The sequence below is a fragment of the Crocuta crocuta genome, unplaced genomic scaffold (genome assembly GCF_008692635.1).
Source record: "Crocuta crocuta isolate KB4526 unplaced genomic scaffold, BGI_CrCroc_1.0 scaffold93, whole genome shotgun sequence".
Classification (NCBI taxonomy): domain Eukaryota; kingdom Metazoa; phylum Chordata; class Mammalia; order Carnivora; family Hyaenidae; genus Crocuta; species Crocuta crocuta.
The window spans coordinates 8,259,442-8,283,391 of NW_027529641.1; the positions used below are offsets into that span (position 1 = coordinate 8,259,442).

General features: G+C 41.1%; 1 protein-coding gene across 1 annotated transcript in view; it reads left to right on the forward strand.

Moving 5' to 3' along the window:
* ENTREP2 (endosomal transmembrane epsin interactor 2) overlaps window positions 1–23,950 on the forward strand; it is a 448,581-nt gene that overhangs the window by 353,313 nt on the left and 71,318 nt on the right. Inside the window, exon 4 of the mRNA XM_077762351.1 lies at window positions 17,142–17,276. Coding sequence (XP_077618477.1) covers window positions 17,142–17,276 — 135 coding nt within the window. The remainder of the gene's footprint in view (window positions 1–17,141; window positions 17,277–23,950) is intronic.

Genomic DNA, 23,950 nt, shown 5'->3' on the forward strand with positions numbered 1-23,950 from the left:
TCAGAATATTGTTTCCTGCTTTTTTCATTCTGCATGTCCCGTGAAGTGTCATCTCATTGCAAGTACCTCTGGTTTCTAACTGGATGGATGGACGTACCACGGTTTATTTTCCCATCCTTCTCTTGATAGACATCAGGGTATTTCCAGAAAGGCTATGGAGGAGGGTGCTGCTGTGGATATTCTCACATGCATCTTCTGATGAACATCCCTATGCCTTTCTGCTGGTCAGGCCTCCAAGCGTGGTCTCTGGGTCCTAGGGTACATGTGTTTGGCTTAGGCAGATGGGGAGAAACAAGTTGTCCAGAGTGGTTTGTACCATCTCCATTTCCACCAGGAGTGTACAGGCATCCCATTTGCTGAGAAATCTGACATCTGTGTGCACTGGTGCTCCCCTCACCAAACCCGGGCTGTAACTTGGGGCAGAAGCACTGTGGGCAGAATCGCTTCTCCCAGCTGCTGGGCAGAGAGGTGAGGAGAGCACTGGGAACCCTTGTTTTGTGCCAACCATTTCAAAGTAGACTCTCCGTGTTTAAGGAATAGGCCAGTACTCCATTAGTTGAGCATGAACACTTTATCCTTATGCACATTCAGTTGGAAGCAGGTTTTTATTTTTTGTAGCCATTATCTACTATGACATGTCGGTTTCACCTCGTGTGCCAGTTTTCATCATCTGGCAGTGAGTGCTGAGAGCAGTGTTAAGTAGGAATCTGAGGCTGTGTCTGGGCTCCATGGGGAGCAAGTATGAAAGCTGTTTGTACCAGGAGCCAAAGGGGGAAAGGATGGGATGTGTGTCTTGTGTTCGCCATGCCTTCTGAGGAGGAGGCAAAAGTAAGTCCCAGTTCTCAGGGATTCTACAACAGTGTTTTAGGAAGAAGAAAAAAAAAAGGTAGAGTTAAAATATCATCATAACGCAAAATAAAGTGAGTGCTGTCATTAAGAAATGACATTAAGAAATGAGCTGTCATGGCGCCTGGGTGGCTCAGTTGGTTGGGTGTCCAACTTCAGCTCAGGCCATGATCTTCAGGTTCATGAGTTCTAGCCCCACACCAAGCTCTGTGCTGACAGCTCAGAGCCTGGAGACCGCTTCAGATTCTGTGTTTCCCTCTCTCTCTCTGCCTCTCTGCTCACAGTCTGTTTCTCACTCTCTCTCTCTCTCTCAAAAATAGATAAACATTAAAAAAACTAAAAAAAAAAAACAACAACAAAGAAATGAGCTGCCAAATCTGAGAGAAGAGAGAAGACAAAGGGTTTAGAGAGATCAGGAAAGTTTACACAAAAGAGGGCAGCTGAGCTGGGCCTTGGGAAATGTGAGGTTGGTTCGAGGAGGCAGTCCAGGGAGACTAGTAATAACGGGCAGAGTGGAAATGTCTCAGCTTGTCCTGGGAGCATAAGCAATTTGGTGTGTCTGAAACACATGCAAGGTGGAAAAAGGATGGTGTGTACTTACAGCACAAGTTCTGGACTCAGTCCTGGCTCTGACTCTGACCCACTCGGTGACCGTCTCTAAGCCCCATTTTCCTCATTCATAAAAATAGTGGGGATAGAGAGTTCTTAACACAGTATCTGGCTCACACAGATTTCAGTAATTGTCACATCATAGACACCAATTATTCATCACAACACAGTGATTTTGTGTCTACTTATAGTTAAATGTAAGTATACATGTGTATATATCGGCATATATTGACAGTTGGAAATTTTCACTCCAAAATATTTGTTTATCTTAGTGCTGAACAAAAGTCATTTTTTTCAATCCTTTTTATCTTATTTTCCCTATTATTATTATTTTAGAGAAAGAGAGAGCACAAGCAGGGGAGAGGAGCAGAGGGAGAGAGAAGCTGAAGCACATTCCATGCTCAGCACAGAGCCCAGTGTGGGACTTGATCCCACAACCCTGAGCCAAAATCAAGGGTCAGACACTCAACCAACTAAGCCACCTATGGACCCCTGTATTTTCCCTTTTCTTTTTTTCCTTTTTATTTATTTTTATTTTTAAAAAATTTTAATGTTTATTTTTGAGAGAGAGAGAGAGAAACAGAGTGCAAGTGGAGGAGGGCCAGAGAGAGAGGGAGACACAGAATCTGAAGCAGGCTCCAGGCTCTGAGCTGTCAGCACAGAGCCCAACTCAGAGCTCAAATTCACAAACTGGAGACCATGCTCTGAGGTGAAGTTGGATACTTAACTGAGTACTCAGGCGCCCCTGTATTTTCCCTTTTAAACCCTGTAGGGACATAGGTAATTTCATTTATATTTCTTAAGAATCTAGAAATTTCTAACTTTATCATATTTTTAGATTATTTGAAAAATGTACTCGGAAAGTTTTTCTAAGGATAAATCTATCTTTACAATGTATCACAGTAACTGAATTGGTTTAAGAATTAACTTTACTAATGAAAAAGGTGTTCCTATTTCAAAGTCATAGGTGAGAGAGAATCAATGTATCCTATATGTCTATACGTATTTACTTGACATCCTTTGCATTTTTCTTTCAAAATTAAGATTCAAGGTGTGAGTATTTTTTAAATCCCAAACATTTCCCAAGAAATAAAAAGTGGTAGGAAATCTATAACTAATTATTAATAGTTTTTGTCATTATTATTGCCCCCTTGGCAAAAAGCTTCTAAAACAATTATTAAATTACATGGATACATTTTAAAAATATTGTTTTATCTTTAAGAAAGAAATATCAGCCAAGGCTCACATAGGTGAAATCCAAATCAAAAGAAAGCAGAAGCCATCCACATCTGGAAAGTGGTTGGGGGGCTGCAGAGTGACATAGTGGCATTTCCTCTAGGCCATTAGACTTGGCTTATGGTCTCAGAGATTTTGTTATCTATCTATCTATCTATCTATCTATCTATCTATCTATCTATCTATCTATCTATCTGAATCCTTACAAGCTGATGGGAATTGAAGATACTGGATTTTTAATTCCCAGACAAGCTATGGTCTGCAGGTTGGACCTGGGGTCCTTCCTGGCTTCTCTGCATGGGGTAGTTGCGTAGTCACTTTCTCATGAAGCTGTCCTTGCTTCTTCTTGGCCAGCAGGCTGGTTCTGCAGAAGCTATTACTTTTCTCTTCCCCGGGTGGGTGATAAGCTGAGGCAGAGTCATGGATATTCCACAACTACCGCTGAGATGTCATACAGCTTAAATTTACACAAGGTTAGATGTTGGATGTATTTCAATTTTAAGAAATACAGCTGAGACTTAGCTATTTCTGTATTTTTTTAATGTTTATATTTGCAGGGGTGGGGAGTAGAAAGAGAGGGAGACAGAGAATCTGAAGCAGGCTCTGCAATGACAGTGCAGAGCCTGATACGGGGCTCAAACCCATGAACCGTGAGATCATGACCTGAGCCGAAGTTGGATGCTTAACTGACTGAGCCACCCACATGCCCCTATTTATGTATTTAAAATTCAGAGTCACAGGTTGCAAGCCATGATTGTAAGAACAGGCTACCCTAACCCATCCCACCCCCAATCCCTGCCTGGGAACAACTTGCCTGGAATTTTCCTTCAGGGATCCTAGGCCCGTTGAGGAGAACCAGGTCAGGAGGGGTAGCATGTGGGGCTGTGTGACTGACTTGAAAGGGAAGCTGGAGTGATCGTGATGTGCTGGCTGCCTCCCCAAGCTTGGCGGGAACCCTCTGCCTCTCGCTTGAACAGATGCTCCAGTCCCTAGTACCTCCAGAGCAAGAAAGACCCCAAAAGGCCAGGAAAGGGTACCAGCTGCAGGGGCTACTGTGGCAAATAGATTCAGATGCTTGGGAAGGAAGGGGGTGGTCCTGCTGTCATCAGCCCAGAGAGTCCTGTTAATGCTCAGCTCCCAGCAACGTCACATTTGGGAGAGCATGGTGGAGAAGGTAGAGTTCATTGATCTTAAACTTCCTGTGTTCATGGTGCACTTGTGAATTATTAAACATTCTGGCAGAACATTGAAGCTAAGTCAGTAGTCATCACAATGTGATGGTTATTGTTTCTTTTTTTCAAACACCGTTATTGTGATGCAATGAATATACCATACTAGTTACTCATTTAAACTATACAATTCATATATTGGTATCCACCAATATATGTAACCATTAACACAGTCCATTTTAGAACATTTTCATTACCTCAAAAAGAAACCCTGTACCCTAAGTATCATCCCCTATGCCCTTATTCCCATCTCCACCCCCAGCCCCAAACAAACACTAATCTACTTTCTCTCTATTGATTTTCCTGTACTGGATATTTCATATGAATGGAATCCTATACTGTGTGGCCTTTTGTGTCTGATTTCTTTCACTCAGCATAACGTTTTCAGGATTTGTCAGGTTGTAGCATCATTACTGGAGTTTCTGGGGTCCTGCCAGTGTCATTCAGTGTCCTGAGTGTCCACCAGTATGAGAGTTATTTAGTCCTATATCAATAGGGCCTGTGTTTTAGGAACCCTCCACTGTCCACAGCAGGGTGGCCACAGGACAACAGAACGGTCACTCAGGATAAGCAGGGCTGGCATTGGCTGAGCCGAGTTACTGAGTTTGGCAGATGTTGACAGATTAATGAGATTGTCTGCAAGAATGATATAATGCTAGAAGTATTCAAAAGTAGGGGTTAATTTTTGCAAACCTATTCTCCAATTAAAGTAATAAAATGAAAACACCAACAACTGACAATATTTGCACTTTGCAGTTTTACCTCTGGAATGCAAGCCTCAGAGAACTTCTGTGGCCTGTCCTGGGTCACTCCTTAGCAGACAGGACCCTGAATGGGTCTGACTCTGTCCCTCGGGCTTTGCTTTTTTCTGTGGCTTGGCAGATTTGTCACCCTCAAGGATGGTCTGCCCAGTGAGTGTCCCCAGAATCCGTGGGCTGCCCCCAAGGTTCAGCCTTCTCTGCTGTGTTCCTTCTGGGAGTGTCTGAAGGTCACTATCTGTTTCCTTTGTGCTCCTTAAAAGAATCTGGAGGCCTCCCTCTCTGTTGTATAAGCTCTTTGTACTCCCAGACAGGCTGATGGACCATAAATAAGGAGGGGCAGGCTAGCTGTTAAATGCTCCAAAGAGATTCATGAAAAATTACTCCAGCTTCATTTGCAAAGCTCTGCTGTGTCGTTCCCAGTGACCAGAGCAACTGAGGAGCACTCCTGAAATAAATCTGTCAGCCTTCCCCACACCCAAGATGTTGAGGTCAGAGAACTGATCAGGAGGTTTCCAGAATTTTTCTTACAATTAATCACAAACTCAGTGAAACAACTGATGGAAAAGATTTATTTTGGTATCTATTCCTTGAGGTCACTGAAGGGTTATTTGACGTGATAATCTCTGCTTCCCAGCCAAGCTGGGTTTTCTCTCTTCCTTTTTCCCCCAAGGAAGCTATTTTGCTATTTACATGAGCTCCTTCAGTCTTCATACCAAGGTAGAGGCATGAGCATGTGAAATAATTCCTTGCATGTTTTTGAGATTTGGGAGAGCAGACTAGATCAGGAGAACTCTGGACACTTAGTCCAGTTGATCAGTGGGAGGACACACCAAAGCCAAAGGCTGTACTCCTGGATCCCGAGATTGTGAATCCCCAGTGGTGCCTGCTAGCCAGTGGTCATGGCATGATGTGAACTGGCCAAAGTGTAACTTATCTCTTGTTTATTAATATAGTTCCATGGGCAGAAGAAAAGGAAAATAAGCATCTGGTGCATTTCTCATAGTTTCTTTTTGTGAGTTGATTAGACTGTAAACCAGATGAGACTTTCTGGACTCCCATTTGGCACACTTTCTTTTGGGCAGCATGTCTCCCCATTGTGTGCATTTCCAGTGCCCAGCACGCACTCAGCCATGAGGCAAGCCTGTGAACCAAGCTGCTCCAATTGGAATTCTCCAGAACTTGGGATCCTTAGTAGAGTTACCGAAAGTTGAGGGAAATGAGGGACTTTGTCACAGCTATGTATCTAAAGAAGGTGACACATACTTAGGCCACCTAGATGTCCTCAGCTGCTGCCTTGTAAGATTCCTTCTTTGGTTCATAGTCTGTTCATGTTTGCGCAAACCTTGCTGTTCCATTTTGCTTTGTTTTTCACATTGCCAATTTTATCAACTGATGTTTGCATAGAAAGTCATCAATTTTTTTCTAGATTTTCAAATTTATTGGTACAAAGTTATTCGTAACATCGCTTCTCATTTTTAATCCTCTCTGCATTGGTATTTACATTCCCTTTCTCGTTCCTAATGCTGCTAGGGATATTAAGTCTTTGCCCATCTCCTGAAAACATATCTAGGAGCTCCAGACCCATAACATAGAAGGTTAGCAGCAGTGGTAGACATTGTGTGTGTTGCAATTGCTCTGTACTCCAGACCTGGCTGGCTGGAGACTTTGTTCTTGTCTTTGATTTTAAGACTTTTCTAGCCTTCTGAGATTCTTGGTTTTCTCTTAAAAGGACTCTGCACCTCATGTTTATGCAACTATCCTTTTACATTTTCCTGGGTTTTTATTGTTTTAATTTAGATTCTTAGTCAAATATATTTTACTTTTATATGTTTTGAGACAATTATAGATGAATAGCTTACTATGCCAGCACCACTATTAAGCAAACTGCCTTTTTCCTAGTGAATTGAAATGCTGTGGTGTTTTTCATATACTGAATTCCTATGGCTTATCAGTCTGATTTCTGAAACTCTCCTATCCCATTGAATTCTTTATTTATTTTTAAGCCGTGACTTTACTGTTTTGATTACAACATTAATATCTGTTAAGACATCCACTGCTCCCATTATCACTTTTTGTTTTCAAAATTTTTTTTGATAATTCTTCCATGTTTGTTATGCTATAAATCTTTAAAATGATTTTGTCCAGGGCACCTGGATGGCTCAGTCAGTTAAGCATCTGACTCTTGACTTTGGTTTAGGTCATGATCTCATGGTGATGAGATCAAGCCCTGTGCTGGGCTCTGTGCTGAGCGTGAAGGCTGCTTGGGATTTTCTCCCTCTCTCTATGCCTCTTCCTCTCACTCTCTCAAAATAAATGAATAAACATTAAAAAATGATTTTGTCCAGTTGTGTCCACTCCATTGGGATTCTGATTGGGATGCCAGCATATGTGTGCATTCCTTGGGAAGGATTGACAGATTTTAGGATATCACATCTTTCCATTTAGGAATAGGCTATGCACCTCCACTGACTCAGGCAGTATGTGTCAGTTGGGGTTTTAAGTTACAAAAAAGCAAACTCAATCTAGTTTTTACCTAGAAGGAACCCAAAGACTTCACAGAGTCTCCAGGATAGCCAGAAAACAAGTTTGGAGACTATAAGGCCAGGAAAGGAAAGATGCTTCAAATTATACTCATAAACTGCTTTGAGGAAGACCCCATCATCACTGGGCTTGAACCAGTAGCATGACCCTGATGACCCTAGGTTTTGGATACTGTCTCCAGAACCTACCTCACTTCCTGCCTCCTCTGGAAACTGGGTGTGTCTGCTGCCCCCTATTTNCTGACCCTAGGTTTTGGATACTGTCTCCAGAACCTCACTTCCTGCCTCCTCTGGAAACTGGGTGTGTCTGCTGCCCCCTATTTCAGAATGGAGTCAGTTAAGTACATATCTCTGTGTCCCAAGCTCCTCCCTAAAGTCCTGTGCAGGAGTGTCCCATGGTGGTGCCCCCCTTCAAGGGCTCCTCCCAACAAGGCAGGCCTGGAAAGCATTTCTGGAAAATGTAGAAGACTCAGAAGGTGAGTATTCCCCAAATTGAGGAAGCAAGCTTAATGGCAGTGTGTGGCCAGATAGAATGACCCGTATCTACTGTGCCTGAGTTATGGCTATTTAATAACATTTTATATATAGCTTCCCATTGGTAATCTTATTTTCATATTTAATTTATTTTATGTTTAATGCATTTTAGGCATTTCATATTTCTTACTATAAACTGAGTACAATATGTCATTTTTATTTTTTAGATTTTTTAAGTTTTATTTATTTATTTTTAATAATCTCTTCACCCAACATGGGACTCAAACTCATGACCCCAAGATCAAGAGTCACATGCTTCTCTGACTGAGCCAGCAGGCACCCTGCCGTTTTTATTTTTATTTGGTTATTACTAGTATCATATTTATTATAATCAATATAACAAATACTCTTAATTCCAGTTGATTTTTTGGTATATTCCCTTAATTTATTTTGGATATTCAATCATATTATTTGGAAAGAAAGACAATTCTGCTTTTTCCAATATTTACACAGCTTACAATATTTTCTTATCTTATTTCATTAGCTAAAACATGGGAATTATCTTTTCATTAAAGGTCAGAAGCAACTCAGCTTGAAGTACCATTTTGGACTTTCTAGTATCTTTCATGGTTATTGGACTTTGGGTTTACTGCATCTTTTGGGTTGAGTGCAGTTTACTGCATCTTTTGGATTCAGTGCAGTAGTTTATATTTTGCTAGGAAATTATCTAGGTGCTCTAGATTTTTGGCTTTATGGCTGTATTCTTTAAATCTCCAACATTCTATAGTTAAAGCTCCTTTCTCATTTCTAATGTTGTTTGCTTTGGCTTTTATTGTGTTTTGTTTTGTTGAATCCTACCCAGGGTTTGTCTATTCAAGAATTATCTTTAGGCTTTATTATCCTAATATCTTTATTTCTAGTCTCTATTTCATTACTTTCACTTTTTATGTCAAATTCTTTTTTGCTATTTTCTGTTAATTTGGTTTTGTTCTTTTCCTAAGTTTTACATTTTATTTATTTTCAAGCAAGCCATTCATTTTTAACCTTTTCCCTTGAGAATATAAAACATATTTAAGAAAATCCACAAAACAAAAATATAAAGTTGATCAGTTTATCATGAGGCAAATATCCATGTGACCTCCACTAAAATCTACAAATAGAGCATCCCCAGCAACCCAAGGCCCTTGTTATGCACTCCCAGTTCACTGCCTCTCTGCTCCCAGTGAGGATAGTCACCATCCTAATTTTTATGATATCACATCTTTTATTTTCTTTATAGCTGTACCAACTGTGCATGCCCCTCTGAACAGTATAGTTTAATTTCTCATGTTTTTTTGGAACCTCATCTAAACAAAAACATTTCATATTTCTTCTTTTGTGTCTGGTTTCTTGCATTCAACTTTATGTTGTGCAATTTATTCACGTGGTCTATAGTCATAGTTCACTCATGTTCATTGCTTTATAATGTTGCATGGTATGAGTATAATATAATTCATTCATTCATTCCACTGTTGATGGATCTCAGGCACTTTTCTGTGTGAGGCTGTTTTGTGTAATATTGCTCTGAACTTTCTACCACATGATTTTTGTTACCATTGCATGCATTTTTCTGGATATGGTTTTAGAATTAGAATATATATTGGATATTACATTAGATTGGGTAGGAATCTTTAATGTAAATGGATAATGCCAAGCTGTTTTCCAAAGTTGTTGTCCCAGTTCACAACCCCATTAGCAATGTGTGAGTTCCTTTTGTTTCACATCCTTATCATCACTTGGTATTGTGTGTTGTAATTATTTCTCAATTTTAGACATTCTGGTGAGAGTGTAACTGACATCTTATTATAATTTTGATTTCTGTTTTTCAGATTACTGTTGTGGTGGGGTTCCTCATCACATGCTTCACATTGGGTTGTTTGTCTTTTCCTTAATGTTTAAGTGAGGGGTTTTTTGTTTGTTTTGGATATAAGTTCTCTGTACTTACATGTAATGCAAAATCTTCTCCTATTTTTATTCTCATATGGGTATTATTTTATGAAAAAAATGTAATTTCAAATACATCAGTCATTTGTTTATGATTAATACATTTTTAACCATGTTTAAGAAGTGTTTTCCTACTCCAAGGACATGAAGGTATTCTTTATTATCTTCTCACAGTTTTATTGCTTTGACTTTCATATGTTCATCTATAGTCCATGATAAAAATGCCTCCATGAGCAATTATGAACATTCCTGAAATAAATGAATAAATAAAAAGCCTCAGCAAAGAAATAGAAGACATAAAGAGCCAAATGACAATTTTAGAACTCAAAAATGAATGAAATAAAAAGCTTTGTGGCTACGCTCAATGGCAGAATAAAAGGGAATGAGAAAAGAATCAGTGAACAGGAAAATGAACAATAGATAGAAATCACCCAAATTGAACACCAAAGAGAAAATCAACTGGAAACAAAAATGAACAGAGCTTCAGTGGTTTATGGCCTAACATTCATGTCACTGGAGTTACTGAAAGAAAGGATTTAAAAAGCAAGCCTGTGGCACCTGGGTGGCTCAGTCAGTTGAGCACGGGCTCTTTATTTCAGCTCAGGTCATGATCTCACAGTTCATGAGTTTGAACCCTGCATCAGGCTCCACACTGCCAGTTTGAGTCTCTCTTTCCCTCTTTCTCTGCCCCTTCCCCACTCATGCTCTCATTCTGTCTCTCTTCCTCTCTCAAAAATAATAAACTTTTTTTTAAAAAAAAAAAAGCAAGGCTGAAAAATACTTGAAGAAACAACGGCTGAAAACGCCCCAAATTTGCCAAAAGACATCAACCTCAAAATTCATGAAGCAGAGCAAATCCAAACAGGATGCTCCCAAAGAAATCTGCACCAACATACACCAATAGTCAAACTTCTGAAAACTAAAGACAAAGAAAAATCTTGAAGTAAGCCGTTTAAAAAAAAAAAAAGATAATTTACCCATAGGGAAAAAAACAATTAGGAAGAAAAGATTGTTTTCTAAAACCATTATAATAGTAAGGGTCCTGTTTATAGGTTATAATTCCTTATTTCCTCCTTAGAATTCTTTATTTAAATAAATGCTCTATTTCCTGTCCCTTTTCTTGCTGTAGGCTATTTGCGTGGTTGTTATAATTTATCATTTCATCTTACTCATCTTACTCATAGTGTAAGTTTTCTTTGCTATTATGGGGAATATTTCTAAACATGTGGAACTTAAACAGCACACGTCTAAATAATCCACACTTCAAAGAAGAAACCCCAAGGGGAATTCAAATATATTTAGAAAGGAATGAAAATAAAGCATGGCATATCAAAACATGTGGGATGCAGCTAAAGTAATACTGAGGGAAATTTGTAGCACTAGATGCTTTCATAAGAAACAAGGAAAGGTCTCAAATCAATAACCTAATTTCCTACCTCAAGACACTAGAAAAAGAAAGATAAAATCAACCCAGAGAAAGGAGGAAATGAAGAAGATGGGAGCACAAGTCAGTGAAATTGCAAACAAGAAAATAATTGAGAAAAACAATGAAAAAAGGAGCTGATACTTTGACAAGATCAACAAAACTGACAAACTTCCCCTAAGAAAAAAAAGATAAAGAACACAAATTACCAGTATCTGGAATGAAATGGGGACATACCTTCAGACTCTGCAGACATCAAAAAGATAATAAGAGAATAATATGAACAACTTCACACAAATAAATTTAACAACATAGATGAAATGGATCAACTTCTTAAAGAACACAAAACTACCATAACTCACACAATATGAAACAGTCTGATTTGCCCTATAACTATTAAGGAAATTAAAATTTTAATTTAAAAACTCCCCAAAACAAAATTTCTAGGCCCAGATAGTTTCACTGGAGAATTCTACCAAATATTTAAAAGAATTAACACCATTTTCACATACTCTTTTCCAGAAAATAGAAGAAGAGGGCATATTTCCAAATTGATTTTATGAATCCAGTATTACTATCTACCACAACCAGGCAGAGAGTACAGTAACAGAAAACTACAGACCAATATCCCTAAAGACACAAAAATCCTTAACAAAATATTAGCAAGTAGAATTCAGCATATATAAAGAAAATTACACATCATTGCCAAGAGGGGTTTATTCCAGGGATGCAAGGCTGGTTCAATATTCAAAAATCAATCAATGTAATCCATGATATTAATAGATGAAAGAAGAAAATCACATGGTCAGATTGATTGATACAGAAAAAATGCTTAACAAAATTGAATACCCTTCCATGATAAACAAATCCTTACAAAAATAGGCTTAAAGGAGAACTTCCTGAAGCTGAAAAAGAGCATCTACAAAAACCCCACAGTGAACACAATACTTAAAGGGAAAAGACTGAATGCTTTCCCCCTAAGATCAGAAACAAAGCAAGCATGCCTGTTCTCACCACTATTGTTCAACATAGTATATAGTGCTAGAAGTTCTAGCTAATGCAACAAGGTAGAAAAAGCAAATTAAAGGCATATAAATCAGAAAGGAAGAAATAAAACCTTATTTGTAGATGACATGAGTGTATACATAGAAAATCCCAAAGAATCTCCAGAGATAATCCCTTGGAACTAATCAGTGAATTCTGCAGGGTCACGGGATACAAGATGAACATACAGAATTCAACTGTATTTCTCTATATTAGCAATAAGTATATGGGCACTGAAGTTGAAAATATAATCTATTTATAACTGCTCAGAAAATGCACAGGTGTAAAGCTAACAAAATATGTACAGGACATGTACACTGAAAACTACATAATGATGATGAAGTAAATCAAAGAATTCTAAATAAATGGAGATATATACAGTGCTCATGAATTGGAAGACTCAACACAGTAATGATATAAATTCTCCCCCAAACTGATATGCAAACTTAATGCAGTTCCTTTCAGAACCCCAGCAAGTTTTCTTGTAGACATAGATAATTTTATACTAAAATGTATGTATACAGAAAGGCAAAGAAACAATTTTGAAAAGAATGAAAGGGGAAGAATCAATCTATTTGATTTCAAGACTTATAGCAGTAATCAAGGCAGAGAGATACATAGGTAAATGGAACACAATAGAGAACCTGGAAATATGCCCAATTGATTTTTTGACAAAGGCCGAAAGCAATGGAGAAGAGATAGCTTTTTCAACTGATGGGGTTGGAACAATTAGATATATATGGGTAAAAATATCAACTTCATCCTAAGTGCCATAGTAAAAAGTAGAAAAGGTCTAACCATTCTCTGAAGTGGCTGTGCCAATTTACACACCCACTGGACGTGTCTGAGGGTCCCAGTGCTCCACATCCTGGCTTCTACTTGGGAGTTTCAGTCTTTTTAATTTTAGCCAGGAAAGTCCCAAAGGAACTCACTTCCCCCAAAATGAGATTGTAAGCCAAGACACAGGAGAAGAGAGGATCTGACACAGGAAAGAATTCCAAGGTGATAAAAGAAAGTTGTTCCAGCATGTACATGACCAGCTTATATAGACTGCTTATAGATTGATGAGTCCAGATTGAAGCAGGACAGAGAGGCTCCATGGAACTGTCTCTAAGAAGAAAATAAAGCTGAGAGACTCTTGAATGTTGAGAACAAACTGAGGACTGATGGGTATGGGGGAGGGGGGGGATGGGCATGGAGGAGGGCACTTGTGGGGATGAGCACTGGGTGTTGTATGGAAACCAACATGACAATAAACTATTAAAAAAAAAGAAAGAAAATAAAGCTGACAGACCTCTGATGAGTAGGATTACACTCGGGATATTTTCAGTTCTCTTGGGGAGATTGAGGGTGAATTAGAGACAACCACATAGGACACTAAACAAGCAATAAAACAAAACAGTTAAGACTTTAGAATAAAAGACAAAGACCATATATAGTACCTGGTTTGGTTGACTCTGTGGTTTGCAAATATTTTCTCATGGTCGATAGTTTGTCTTTCATTCTTGTAACAGGTCATCTGTAGCACAAAAGTCAATTTTTGCTCATTATATTTTTGGTGTTACTCCAAGAACTCTTTGCCTACCCTTAGATCCTGAAGATTTTCTCCAGTGTTTTTTTTCCTAAAGGTCATATAAGTGTATTTATTTACATTTAAATCAAATTAAAATTAAATTACATTAAAATTAAATCGAATCCCAGCCATACCACGACACAATTGGTCGCAGTAAATTGCTGGGATGTGCAGTTACTTGTGTGGGTGATGCCTGGTCTTGGGCATTACCTGAGCCACTAGGTTCTTACTGTAGCTTAAATAGATGTTCCCTGATTATAGAATCTTAATTCTTCAGGTGGAAAAAATTGTTGTGTGCTCTGTAGCAAGTATTGGGCTGTGGCTTTGAATTCAGAGCGGGCATACTTTAACAAATATCTAGCATGAGACACTGTTTCAAACTTATTATGCAGACTTGGCAGTGGGCGCCTTGAGAATCTTGTTTCAGGCCTTCCTGTTCCATTGAAGGAGACACTTAGACCTGTCTCCCCCCACAAATTATCTCCTCCTTCCTCTTCCAGCATTAGGTTATTTTATCCCCCACCCCCACCCCACCCCCGGCCCAGAGTGCCGTGTGATAAGCTATTTAGACAAGTATAGCTAGTGGACCATGCGATGTGGTGTCTCTTTCCAGGAATCTTTTCACGAAGATGCCAAACAGGTTGCACTTCATATTGTTTCAGCCAAGGTAGCAGGCAGCAATGGAGAGATTAGGAGAGAGAGCTGTTGTAAGTTCAGTAAGCTGGCACAGAGCCAGCACTGTTGTAAGTTCTGTGTGCATCTGTGAATAAGACAGACCCAGATCCTTTGCTTACACTGATGGGCAGAACAGAACATAAACAGAATGAGTCCATCTCAGGGCATCTGAGAAGGTGGTAAATGCTATTGTCAGGGGAGAGAGCAGAGGGGAGTGAAGGGGATCTAGAGTGGAGTGGAGGAAGAGAGAGAATAGGGGAAGGCACTAAGGAAGTTGTCACGAAGCCTCCCTGGCAAAAATGGGACATCAGGGGGAGGAGAGTGGATCTCTGGGGAAAGAGTTTCTAGAGTAAGTGCCTGGCATTAAACTTTTGATGGTCGAGGCATTCATTTCAAAGACCTCCATCTGGAATAAACACATTACCCAGAGTTACAAGCCACACAACTGGATAAGGAGCCAGACTACCCCAGCCATGAAGGTTTCCTCCCCTCTGGGTGACCCAGATAACTGACCTCTTGAGTTACCCTATTTTCCCTTCCCATGCCCTAATTCCTCCTTTTATGGCTTAAACTCGCCAATAAACAAACCCATGAAGCTCTAGACACCCCACCCTGGACCACAGTAAAGGTAGAGCCCCAGGCCCCCTCTACCCTTCACTCCCTATCATGACATCACTACATGGCCCTGGATGTGCTGCGTCCCCTCCAGGAACTACAGCCAATAAGCTTTGTTTTGTCCAAGTTCCCAGATGGATGTTGCTGAGAAGTGTCTTGCAGTCATTTCAAGAACCACGGGGCTGGTCTAGCCACAGGGGTCTGTGGGGAGCTCATCACAGGGAACGGGGCTCAGGTGAACGCATCCAGGCATTCCTTGTCAATAGCATCACTATCAATAGGCTGAGACCAACACAAAACAGTTCCCAGGACAAGAGCAATGACTGGCTTCCCAGTCCTTCATTTCATGGCGTCCCTAGCTGAAGGAGAACCTGTCTGAGGGGTCTGTTAGGGAACAGAGTCCCCACAGCCACAGCCCAGCCCTGGCTAGCCGGCAGGAAGGGACCTTGCCCAAAGCACACATCAGGTGTGCAGGACTGAGGGGCCCAATCCCAGCCGTCCCACTTGACGCCCTGAGCTCTGTGTGTTCTGGAGGTCAGCAGGACAAGCTGCCTCATGCAGAGGGGGAACTTGTACCGGGCGGCCTGGCCCTGCACACCTCCTGTGCACCTTCGCTGGGGAGTGTTGTTATGGGTGACAGTGTTGTTAGGGCTCCCTTAGCTGGACTTCGTGCTCAGTGTGGACTTCAGCTCTGGAGACTGGAGACATTGCTAAAAGCATTAAAGGCTAAAGCAGCCTTCCCGGCCCCCTCCTGTAGGTGGGGTGGCTGAGGCACCTGGTGGTGGTTGGTGCAGGTGTGCCTCTGCTCCTCCTGCTGGCCTCCGCCCTCAGTTCCTCCAGCCTGTCACTCATCATTTTAGAAGATGGAATTAAAAGAGCAGAAATTGAACCATAAAGTAGGTAAAGGATAAACTAACTGGAGGTTTAAAATAGATGAAAATTTGACCTATGGCTGTCCCTTTTTAATCCACTTTCGTGGAAGTCTGTGTTTGTGAGCAGTTGGGTGTGTGATTGCACTTAGGCATGGAGGACTCAACCAGCAATGGAACAAGTCAATAGGTGGGCACATGGGGCTGTGAGTTGCAGAAGACAGTGACTTCTCATTTCTACATGTTCCACTTCAGGCTGCAGGGGGCAGGTGGGGGGCAGGTGTGCTCTGAGGGTTTCCTCCTGGGCTCCAAGCTTTTAAAACACTTGAGTTGCATTTTTTTCCTTTACGTGGTTTTTAATTTTCCAAGACATTTTTATTTATACAGCATTTATTGAAATGTCACACCTCATCACATTGTGAATCCTGTGACTGTAACATGTGGTGGCTGCCCTCGGGGAGCGCACAGGACATGAATAACTACAGCTGGATAAAATAAGTCTCCAGCAGACCTGGGAGGCAGAGTGCACTGCCCAGAGAGGTAGGAGACACCTCCAGAGAGGGAAAACCAGACAAAGCCTCAGGGATGACACTGGAGTTGGGTCTTGATGGATGAGTAGGAGTTTGATAGGCCATGAAGTGAGTCATTAAATTGCTGACCTTGGGAGTGGAACATGCCAAGACACAGAGCTATGATAACGTGTCTCCATACATAACTCAATATGAGTAGCTTACTGATCATTTTCTTTTGTTTTTAATGTTTATTTGTATTTATTTTTGAGAGAGAGAGAGCAGGGGAGAGGCAGAGAGAGAAAGAGAGACAAAATCCCAAGCAGGCTCCACACTTCCAGCACACAGCCTGATGCCAGTTGGAACTGTGAGATCATGACCTGAGCCAAAATCAAGAATTGGACGCTCATCCAACTGAGCCACCCAGGCTCCCCTCCATTCGTTTACTTTAATCTCTTTCTGTGACTCCTCTGTAACTATCTGTAACTTTATTGCTTGGGTTTCTTCAAGCTTATTTTTTTTCTATTTATCGCTTTGAAAATTGGAATTTGAAGTTATTCCTCCTGGTGTTTTGTTTTGTTTTTTTCATGGCTTTTGTCAAGACAAATCGTTTTGGCTTTATTACTTAAAGAAAACTGAACCGGGGTGCTCTGAACTGAGGCATTTTCACGTGATCTTAATTGTGTAGCTCAAGTGTACCCGCCAGGGCAGAATGCCGTTTTAATTGTGAGATCTGTCTGTGTTCCTCTGTCTAGATTAAGTTTGACAGTGTCGGGGTGTGTGTCTGCTGTGAAATGCAGCACCAGTCATCCGGCTGCAGCAACCTTGGGGAGACGCTGAAGCTGAATCCGCTGCAGGAGGACTGCAACGCCGTGAGGCTGACGTTGAAGGTGACGGCCAAGGGCACTGCTTATTCATGCATTCCATCCCATGCATTCACAGACATTGTAGGAGGGTTTTGCTCATGTATCTATTCCTTCCCCTTCTTAATTCATCTCCGTAGCTGAAATGCAAGAGGGAATATCTTTCTGGAGAACATTTTATAGGATTATAGATTTTCACTGAAAAGGTGTTGCTTTCTGGATCTCGTTTTCCATTTTTACCATTTCACTTTCCTGCCTCTGACATATGTGGAATAGGATATGAATGGTTGAAACAGGTCTTTACAAATATGGATGTGATGCATTCTACTGCTTTTCTAACATTTTTGCTGGTACGCCATCAGGGAACAGATGGACATTTATTTTGCCTTTTTTAAAGATATTTGGAGAAAGACATTTTACAATTTCCCATAGCAATCTATTCTTGTGTACAGCATCTCATTTTTTTTTAATGACATGGAGAATTGTTTATATTATTCCTTTCCTTTTTTCCTACACTTTTTTTTTTTTTTTTGTTCCTGAAAACCAAAATTGGCTGCCTAGAATGCATATGAACAATGAATCCGGTTCTTCTCTTTTCCCTGGGTGAAAGTGTGCTAAAACTTTTCTAAAAGGATGCGGCCAAGTCAAGGGAATGCTTGGTGGGTGGTGAGATTGTATTTATAGGATGTAGGGAGCTCTAGAGTATGTCGATAGGGAACACAGTATGTGGGGAACCAGAGACTCCGAGAGCCACCCTGGAATTGGGAGAGAAAGGAGGAAAGTGTTGCCCTGGAATTGGGTACCTGGGATTAGTCCTCTCTGGGTGTCACTTCAAATGCTGGAAGGAATGACCCCCCACCCCCCGAGTCTGCGCGAGCTCCCTGTTAGTCCAGGGCACTGTGAAAACATGTGGCAAATGAGCAGTGATGTAAGAGAGGTAGAAGATGTACCTAAAGTACAGGGTGGGACTGGCTTCCTCCCGCAGAGAGGAGCGGTCCAAGTTCAGTGGTCCCAGCTGCCCTCCAGAGTGACAGACCCTCCAGAGGACAGGCCTGTCCTTTTACGTGCAAGGTGGTTCTTACCACCTCATGTTGCACACAACCATGTTTCTCTCACTACATCCTGGGGCTTGCATAGGGTCAGTGTCGACGGCCGCCATGGCCTCCACTGGGCCTGGGGCCCGCCATGGCCCTCCTGGAATGGGGACATAGGCAGCCAGTGCTCGCTCTGAGATCTCATGCTGACAATTCGTAAGTCACCTCCTCAATTTTTCTTTCTGTATTAAAAAAAAAAGAAAAATGGGCACCTGGGTGGCTCAGTCGGTTGAGCATCAACTCTTGATTTCAGCTCAGATCACGATCTCACAGTTCATGGGATAGAGCCCTGCATCCAGCTGTGTGCTGACTGTGCAGAGCCTGCTTAGGATTCTGTCTCCCTCTCGCTCTGCCCTTCCCCGGCTGGCACCCTCTGGCTGTCCCTCAAATTAAATAAACATTTTTTTAAAAACTTAAAAAAAATTTTTTTTAATAAGAAAAAAGGTTTAAAAGTGTTTCTTGCTGCCTATAACAAGACAAAGGTAATTATAATTAAATTACAGTGTCGCTACTGCCCCCTGGAAAGTTGGACAAATCCCCTGGGGAATCTCACCATCTGGAGGCCACATGGGTGCTGCACACAGTTAAGCAGCTACATCATGTCTCACTCAGTGGATGGGCTAGAGGTATTTGGCCTGAAGTCCAGAGGCCTTGGAGTCCTTTATGACACCTGCACTCCGTGGGACCCTCCCAGGACCTGTCTTCTTGACTGTCTATCCCCTGAGGAGGTGGCTGTGGCCTGAAAGATGGTGTCGGAACCACAGTGCTCCTTCTAAGAAGGCCCCACCGGGCTGATGAGCCTGCAGTCCCCTGGCCCTGACGCCCTAATGAGGAAACCACTTGGGAAGGGTTAGCTACAGTGGAACAAAGTGAAGGATACCCAAAACATTCAAATCAGTGCAGGGAGGTCTTCTTGAAAGGCTCATCCCCATGGATGCTCAAATTGCCCAAGACAATGGTTAAGAACTAAAGGCCTAGGAAAGACTCCACCAAACTTCTGAATGAATTTGTTTAAAAAAACTTTCGTAGAGGTAGGAACTGTCAGAGCTGGTGGCATGAGGCCCAGAAGAAGGAGGATTTATGATTGAAGAACAGGGAGCGGTGAACAGCCTGCCCCCCAGCTGAGGGCCGGTAATGAGAGCAGTGGCCTTGAGTGTATGGGGCGAGGAGCTGAGTTTCATCTGGGATCTGGTGGATCTGGTGGACCATTGGAAGTGAGGGTCTGTTTACTGCTGTTCTCCAGCTTTGTTATTTTCCCAAATCGTTTGGCTATCCTAGTTCCTCTGCATTTCTGTATAAATTTTGGAATCAGCTTATCAGTTTCTCCAGAAATCATGCTGGGATTTGATTGGGATGGCATTGATTCTGTATCTCAGTTTGGAGAGAATTGACATAACCATGATATAACTCTCCACTTAAGTTTTTTAAAATTTTTTTAATGTTTATTTTTTATTTTTTGAGAGACAAAGAGAGACAGAGTGTGAACGGGGGATGGGCAGAGAGAGAGAGACACACACAATCCGAAGGAGGCTCCAGGCGTGGAGCTGTCAGCGCAGAGCCCATGGCGGGGCTCAAACCCATGCACCATGAAATCATGACCTGAGCCAAAGTCCGACACTTAACCAACTGAGCCACCCAGGAGCCCCAGGTCATTTTATATTCTACTAGTGTTATGCAGTGTTTGGGATATTGATCTTAACATATTTTCTATAGTATTTATGCTTATGGTATTTCATGTTTGTTAGTACTATTTTAATGGTACTTAAGTTTTTTAACCATCTCTTGTTCATTGCTAGTATATAGAAATTTGATTTTTGGTACTCATCTGGTATCCTGTGATCTCATTAAACTCACTTAATAGTTCTGGTAGCTCCTTTATATATTCTTTTAGATCTTCTATGTAGGCAGTCATATGAAAGGCAAAGAGAGGGAATTTTACATCTTTTTCTGTCTGGATGCCTCTTATTTCTCTTCTTTCTTTTCTTTTTTTTTTTTTTTGCCTCATTACAGTATCGGATACACATGGTGAGAGCATACTCCCTTGCTTTCCTGATTTTAGGGATTAAATATAATATTAGCTCTAAGTGTTTTCATAGATGCCCATTATCAGGTGGTAGTAGTTCCCCCTGCTTTTCCTAGTTTCCTGAGAGTTCTTTTTATCATGGATCAATGTTGGATTTGTCAGTCTTTTTCTGCACCAACTTGATGTTCATATATTTTTTCCTTTTTGGTCTGATAACATGGTGAATACACTGATTGACTTTTGAGTGGTGAACCAGCCTTGTGTCCACAAAACATAAACCACATTGGGTTATTTTCCCCTCAGCTCTGCTGAGTCTGCTGATGCCTCAAAGACGTCCTTCATTTCTGTGACTGTGCCTTTCCATTTGATTCTTCCATACAGCCTCCATCTCTCTGGTGAATTACCTCCATGACCCAGCACATTGCTTGCCTTTTTCACTAAAGCATCTGTCCCACGTGAACAGGTGCTCATTTGTCTCAACATGGAAACTCTCATGTCCTTAGAATTTGGGTTGGTTGGTTGCCATGTGACCTCAGCTGTCTGATGGGTTCAAATTAAGTTGTGAATTTGCAGAGTGTCTAGCGTTTTGTCATTGAAATGGTAGGGGCAGTGCTCTTTTTAGCTTTCTGCATCATTATCCATAATTGAATATTGAATATTGCTATAGAGAAAGACCTTCTGCTCAGCCTAATGCTTTCTCCCTTTTTGGTATGTGGTGGTCATTAATTCCATTTAAAAATACTTCTAGATCTCCCAACTTACTTTCATGTGGTAAGATTGTACTTCCTAGTCTCCTTGTGGTTGTTCAGTGCCATGAGAGCAAAACTTAATGTATCACTTCCAAGCCTGGGTATTACCTGTAGTGTGAGATTATCCAGCACTCTCTTTCCCTCTGGCATGGTAATTGGCAAGTTATAGATGGGGGCTGCACCATTAGTCTAGGTGACTACAATGGGTAGAGCCCCCATAAATCACCCACATTTACCCACATTGGACATGTTAACATGAGTGAGAAATAAACTTGTTGTTTTTAACCCACTGATATTTGGAGGATACTTGTTACCACAGCATAACCTAGCCCAACCTGGCTGATGCAAGGCATCATTTTTTGTTTTTCTTTTAGTTTTGGTATAGGTGTCAGTAATATTTTTAAATTATCAAGTCCATTTGCTCCACTGTGATACATCCTCATATTGATCAACCTTTCTCAAATTTCCCATGGTACCATGTACCCTTTGCACAGTGAGTTTTCATCTTGCTTTATTTCAGCAAAGTTTTCTTGAAGTATAAACTGAATTTTTTCCTGTTGCCTTTGTTATAGGATAACTGCATTTCTTGGACTGCTTTTACCTGCTTTTCCTATCGTTTTTTCCCCTCTAATTGTTTACACTCTTCTTTTCCATCTCATTTTGCTCAGTTTACCTTAAGACTCTCTTCCCACCTTGTTTTCTGCAGTGGGTATTATCTTTGTGCTCTACTTTTGATGCGGCCTTGAACTTTGGCAGGTCATTTCTCAAGCATTTGCTTCTCTATCACTTATTCCTTACTTATTCCTTGAGCGCTTGTGTCTCTGCTTTTAGCCCTTGGATTATAGCAACCTTCTCTGTTTGTTCCCAGTTGTCACCACAGATGTCTCTAGCTGGTTAATTACAGTGGAATTTTCAATGTGTTCCATATCTTTCTTAGATCTTTTCTGATGTATTTGGATACTTCAAAGCACAAAAGCCGATTCCTAACCTGTATCAAGTGTTGTGCTCTATTTAAATAGGCTTTGGTATAATTAAGATTTTATACTTCCTTCTCATAAATATAGGTACTCCTTCCTCTGAGACTCATATAGATCTAAGTACCACGTTCTCTAGTTTTCTTATAATTACTGGTGCAGTCATTTTTAATGTGATCATTACTCTTAAAGTCATTCAAGCCACACTGTGCTTGATGACACCCCTGCAGTAAAAGGCTTTGCAGCAGGCACCTGATGTTTCTTCTCCGCATTAAAACTCTCAGAACACACATGGGTGGTTGGGAGGGTAGACACTCTTGTAAAAAGGAACGAATTTCTATGGGAGCCACTTCCTGTGGCCTACAGATGCTCTTAACCCTTAGCCAAAGGAAGGACAAAGGGGGATGTTATTTTCACTAGTCTCCCTTGCTCATATTTTTTTGGTCAGCAATTAGAGCAAGTTCACTGGTCTCTTAATAGTCTGATTTGAGGTTCTAGTTATCTGATTAGTAATACTCCATGCCTCAATTTCCATATTAAATTATGGATTATCCATACTTTGTATCTAATGAATTCAGTTTGTGCTGGGGAAATCTCATGTAATTGGTTTAGGTATCAAAGCTCCTTGGATTTTAGCTGTGTTTGAGTTAGCTGATAGCGACTTAATGAGATTGGTCTAACTACTCACTTAGCATTATGCCACTCTCCTTCCCCCTCGCCCTGCTACTACCCACAGATACCAGAAGGTTGTATAGGCACAATCTGTCATCAGGGAAAATGAACAGAAACCAGCTTTCTTCCTGGCTAATGAAGAATATATTTGGGACCCAGAAGGTGACACACATACTGCTTCACTCATCCCTAGGATTGGTTTCTGTGCCATGAAGGCCTGGAAGCCACCTGTCCCTTGGTCTCTTTCCTGCCCTTCCCAACCACCCCCACTCCTGGATTCTCTTGTTCTTCAGCAGAGAACCCCTCGGGGCAGACAAGCCTCTCTCAGGGTATTGATTGCCTCTTAAGGCATAACACCTCCCATCCTACCAAAATTTACTACCCAACCCTTACAGAAGTGAGGGCATTGCAAAGGACAGAGGGCACAGGGGAGACCAGAACTCCATTGTGCCACGGAGGGATCCCAGGACTACAGAGCCAGAGGCATGGACCGTCCTGTTGTCCAGCAGCCTAGTGTGTGGGGAGAGTGTGGTCAGATGGCTCTGCACGGGTCCCTGAGCAAGTCCATTGCTGGGCAGCGCTCCTCAGAGGGTCTAGTTCTCCAAGACCCAAGTTTCAGCTCCCTGATGACGGGACCTGGCTGTGGACATCACATTATGAATAATCTGTAAGTAGAGTGTGAAATTTCAGATTTCAGCATCTGTTTTTCCAAAACATTAGACAATGGTGGGCAATTTTTACCTAAAGATCAAGTCTACACACATCCCCTCTCCTGATAAAATAATGTCAGGGATTTTGTAAGATAAGATCATAAAATAAATGACAAAAGATGTTTTAGTAGTGTAATGGTCGCCTTAGCCAAGCCAAACCCAGCACAAGATTGTGACATATTTTCCGATCAGTATTAACAGAATTTTTAAAAGGTTACAAAATCAGAATTGCTAACTGGTAGAATATGCTTCATCATATGCTTATATGATATCCATCCCAGCTTTAATTCTTTGCTAGATCCCAGAATGTCATTATGGTTTTATTATAATGATATAATTCTAATTCAGAACAGAGTTAAAAATCTATTTCTTGCTTCATCTATCTGGATTTAATTTATTAAGCCATAGGAAACCAAATTACCCAAAGAAGCATTATCAATGGATAAGGAGATAAAAGTTTCCCAAGAAATCAGTTATTG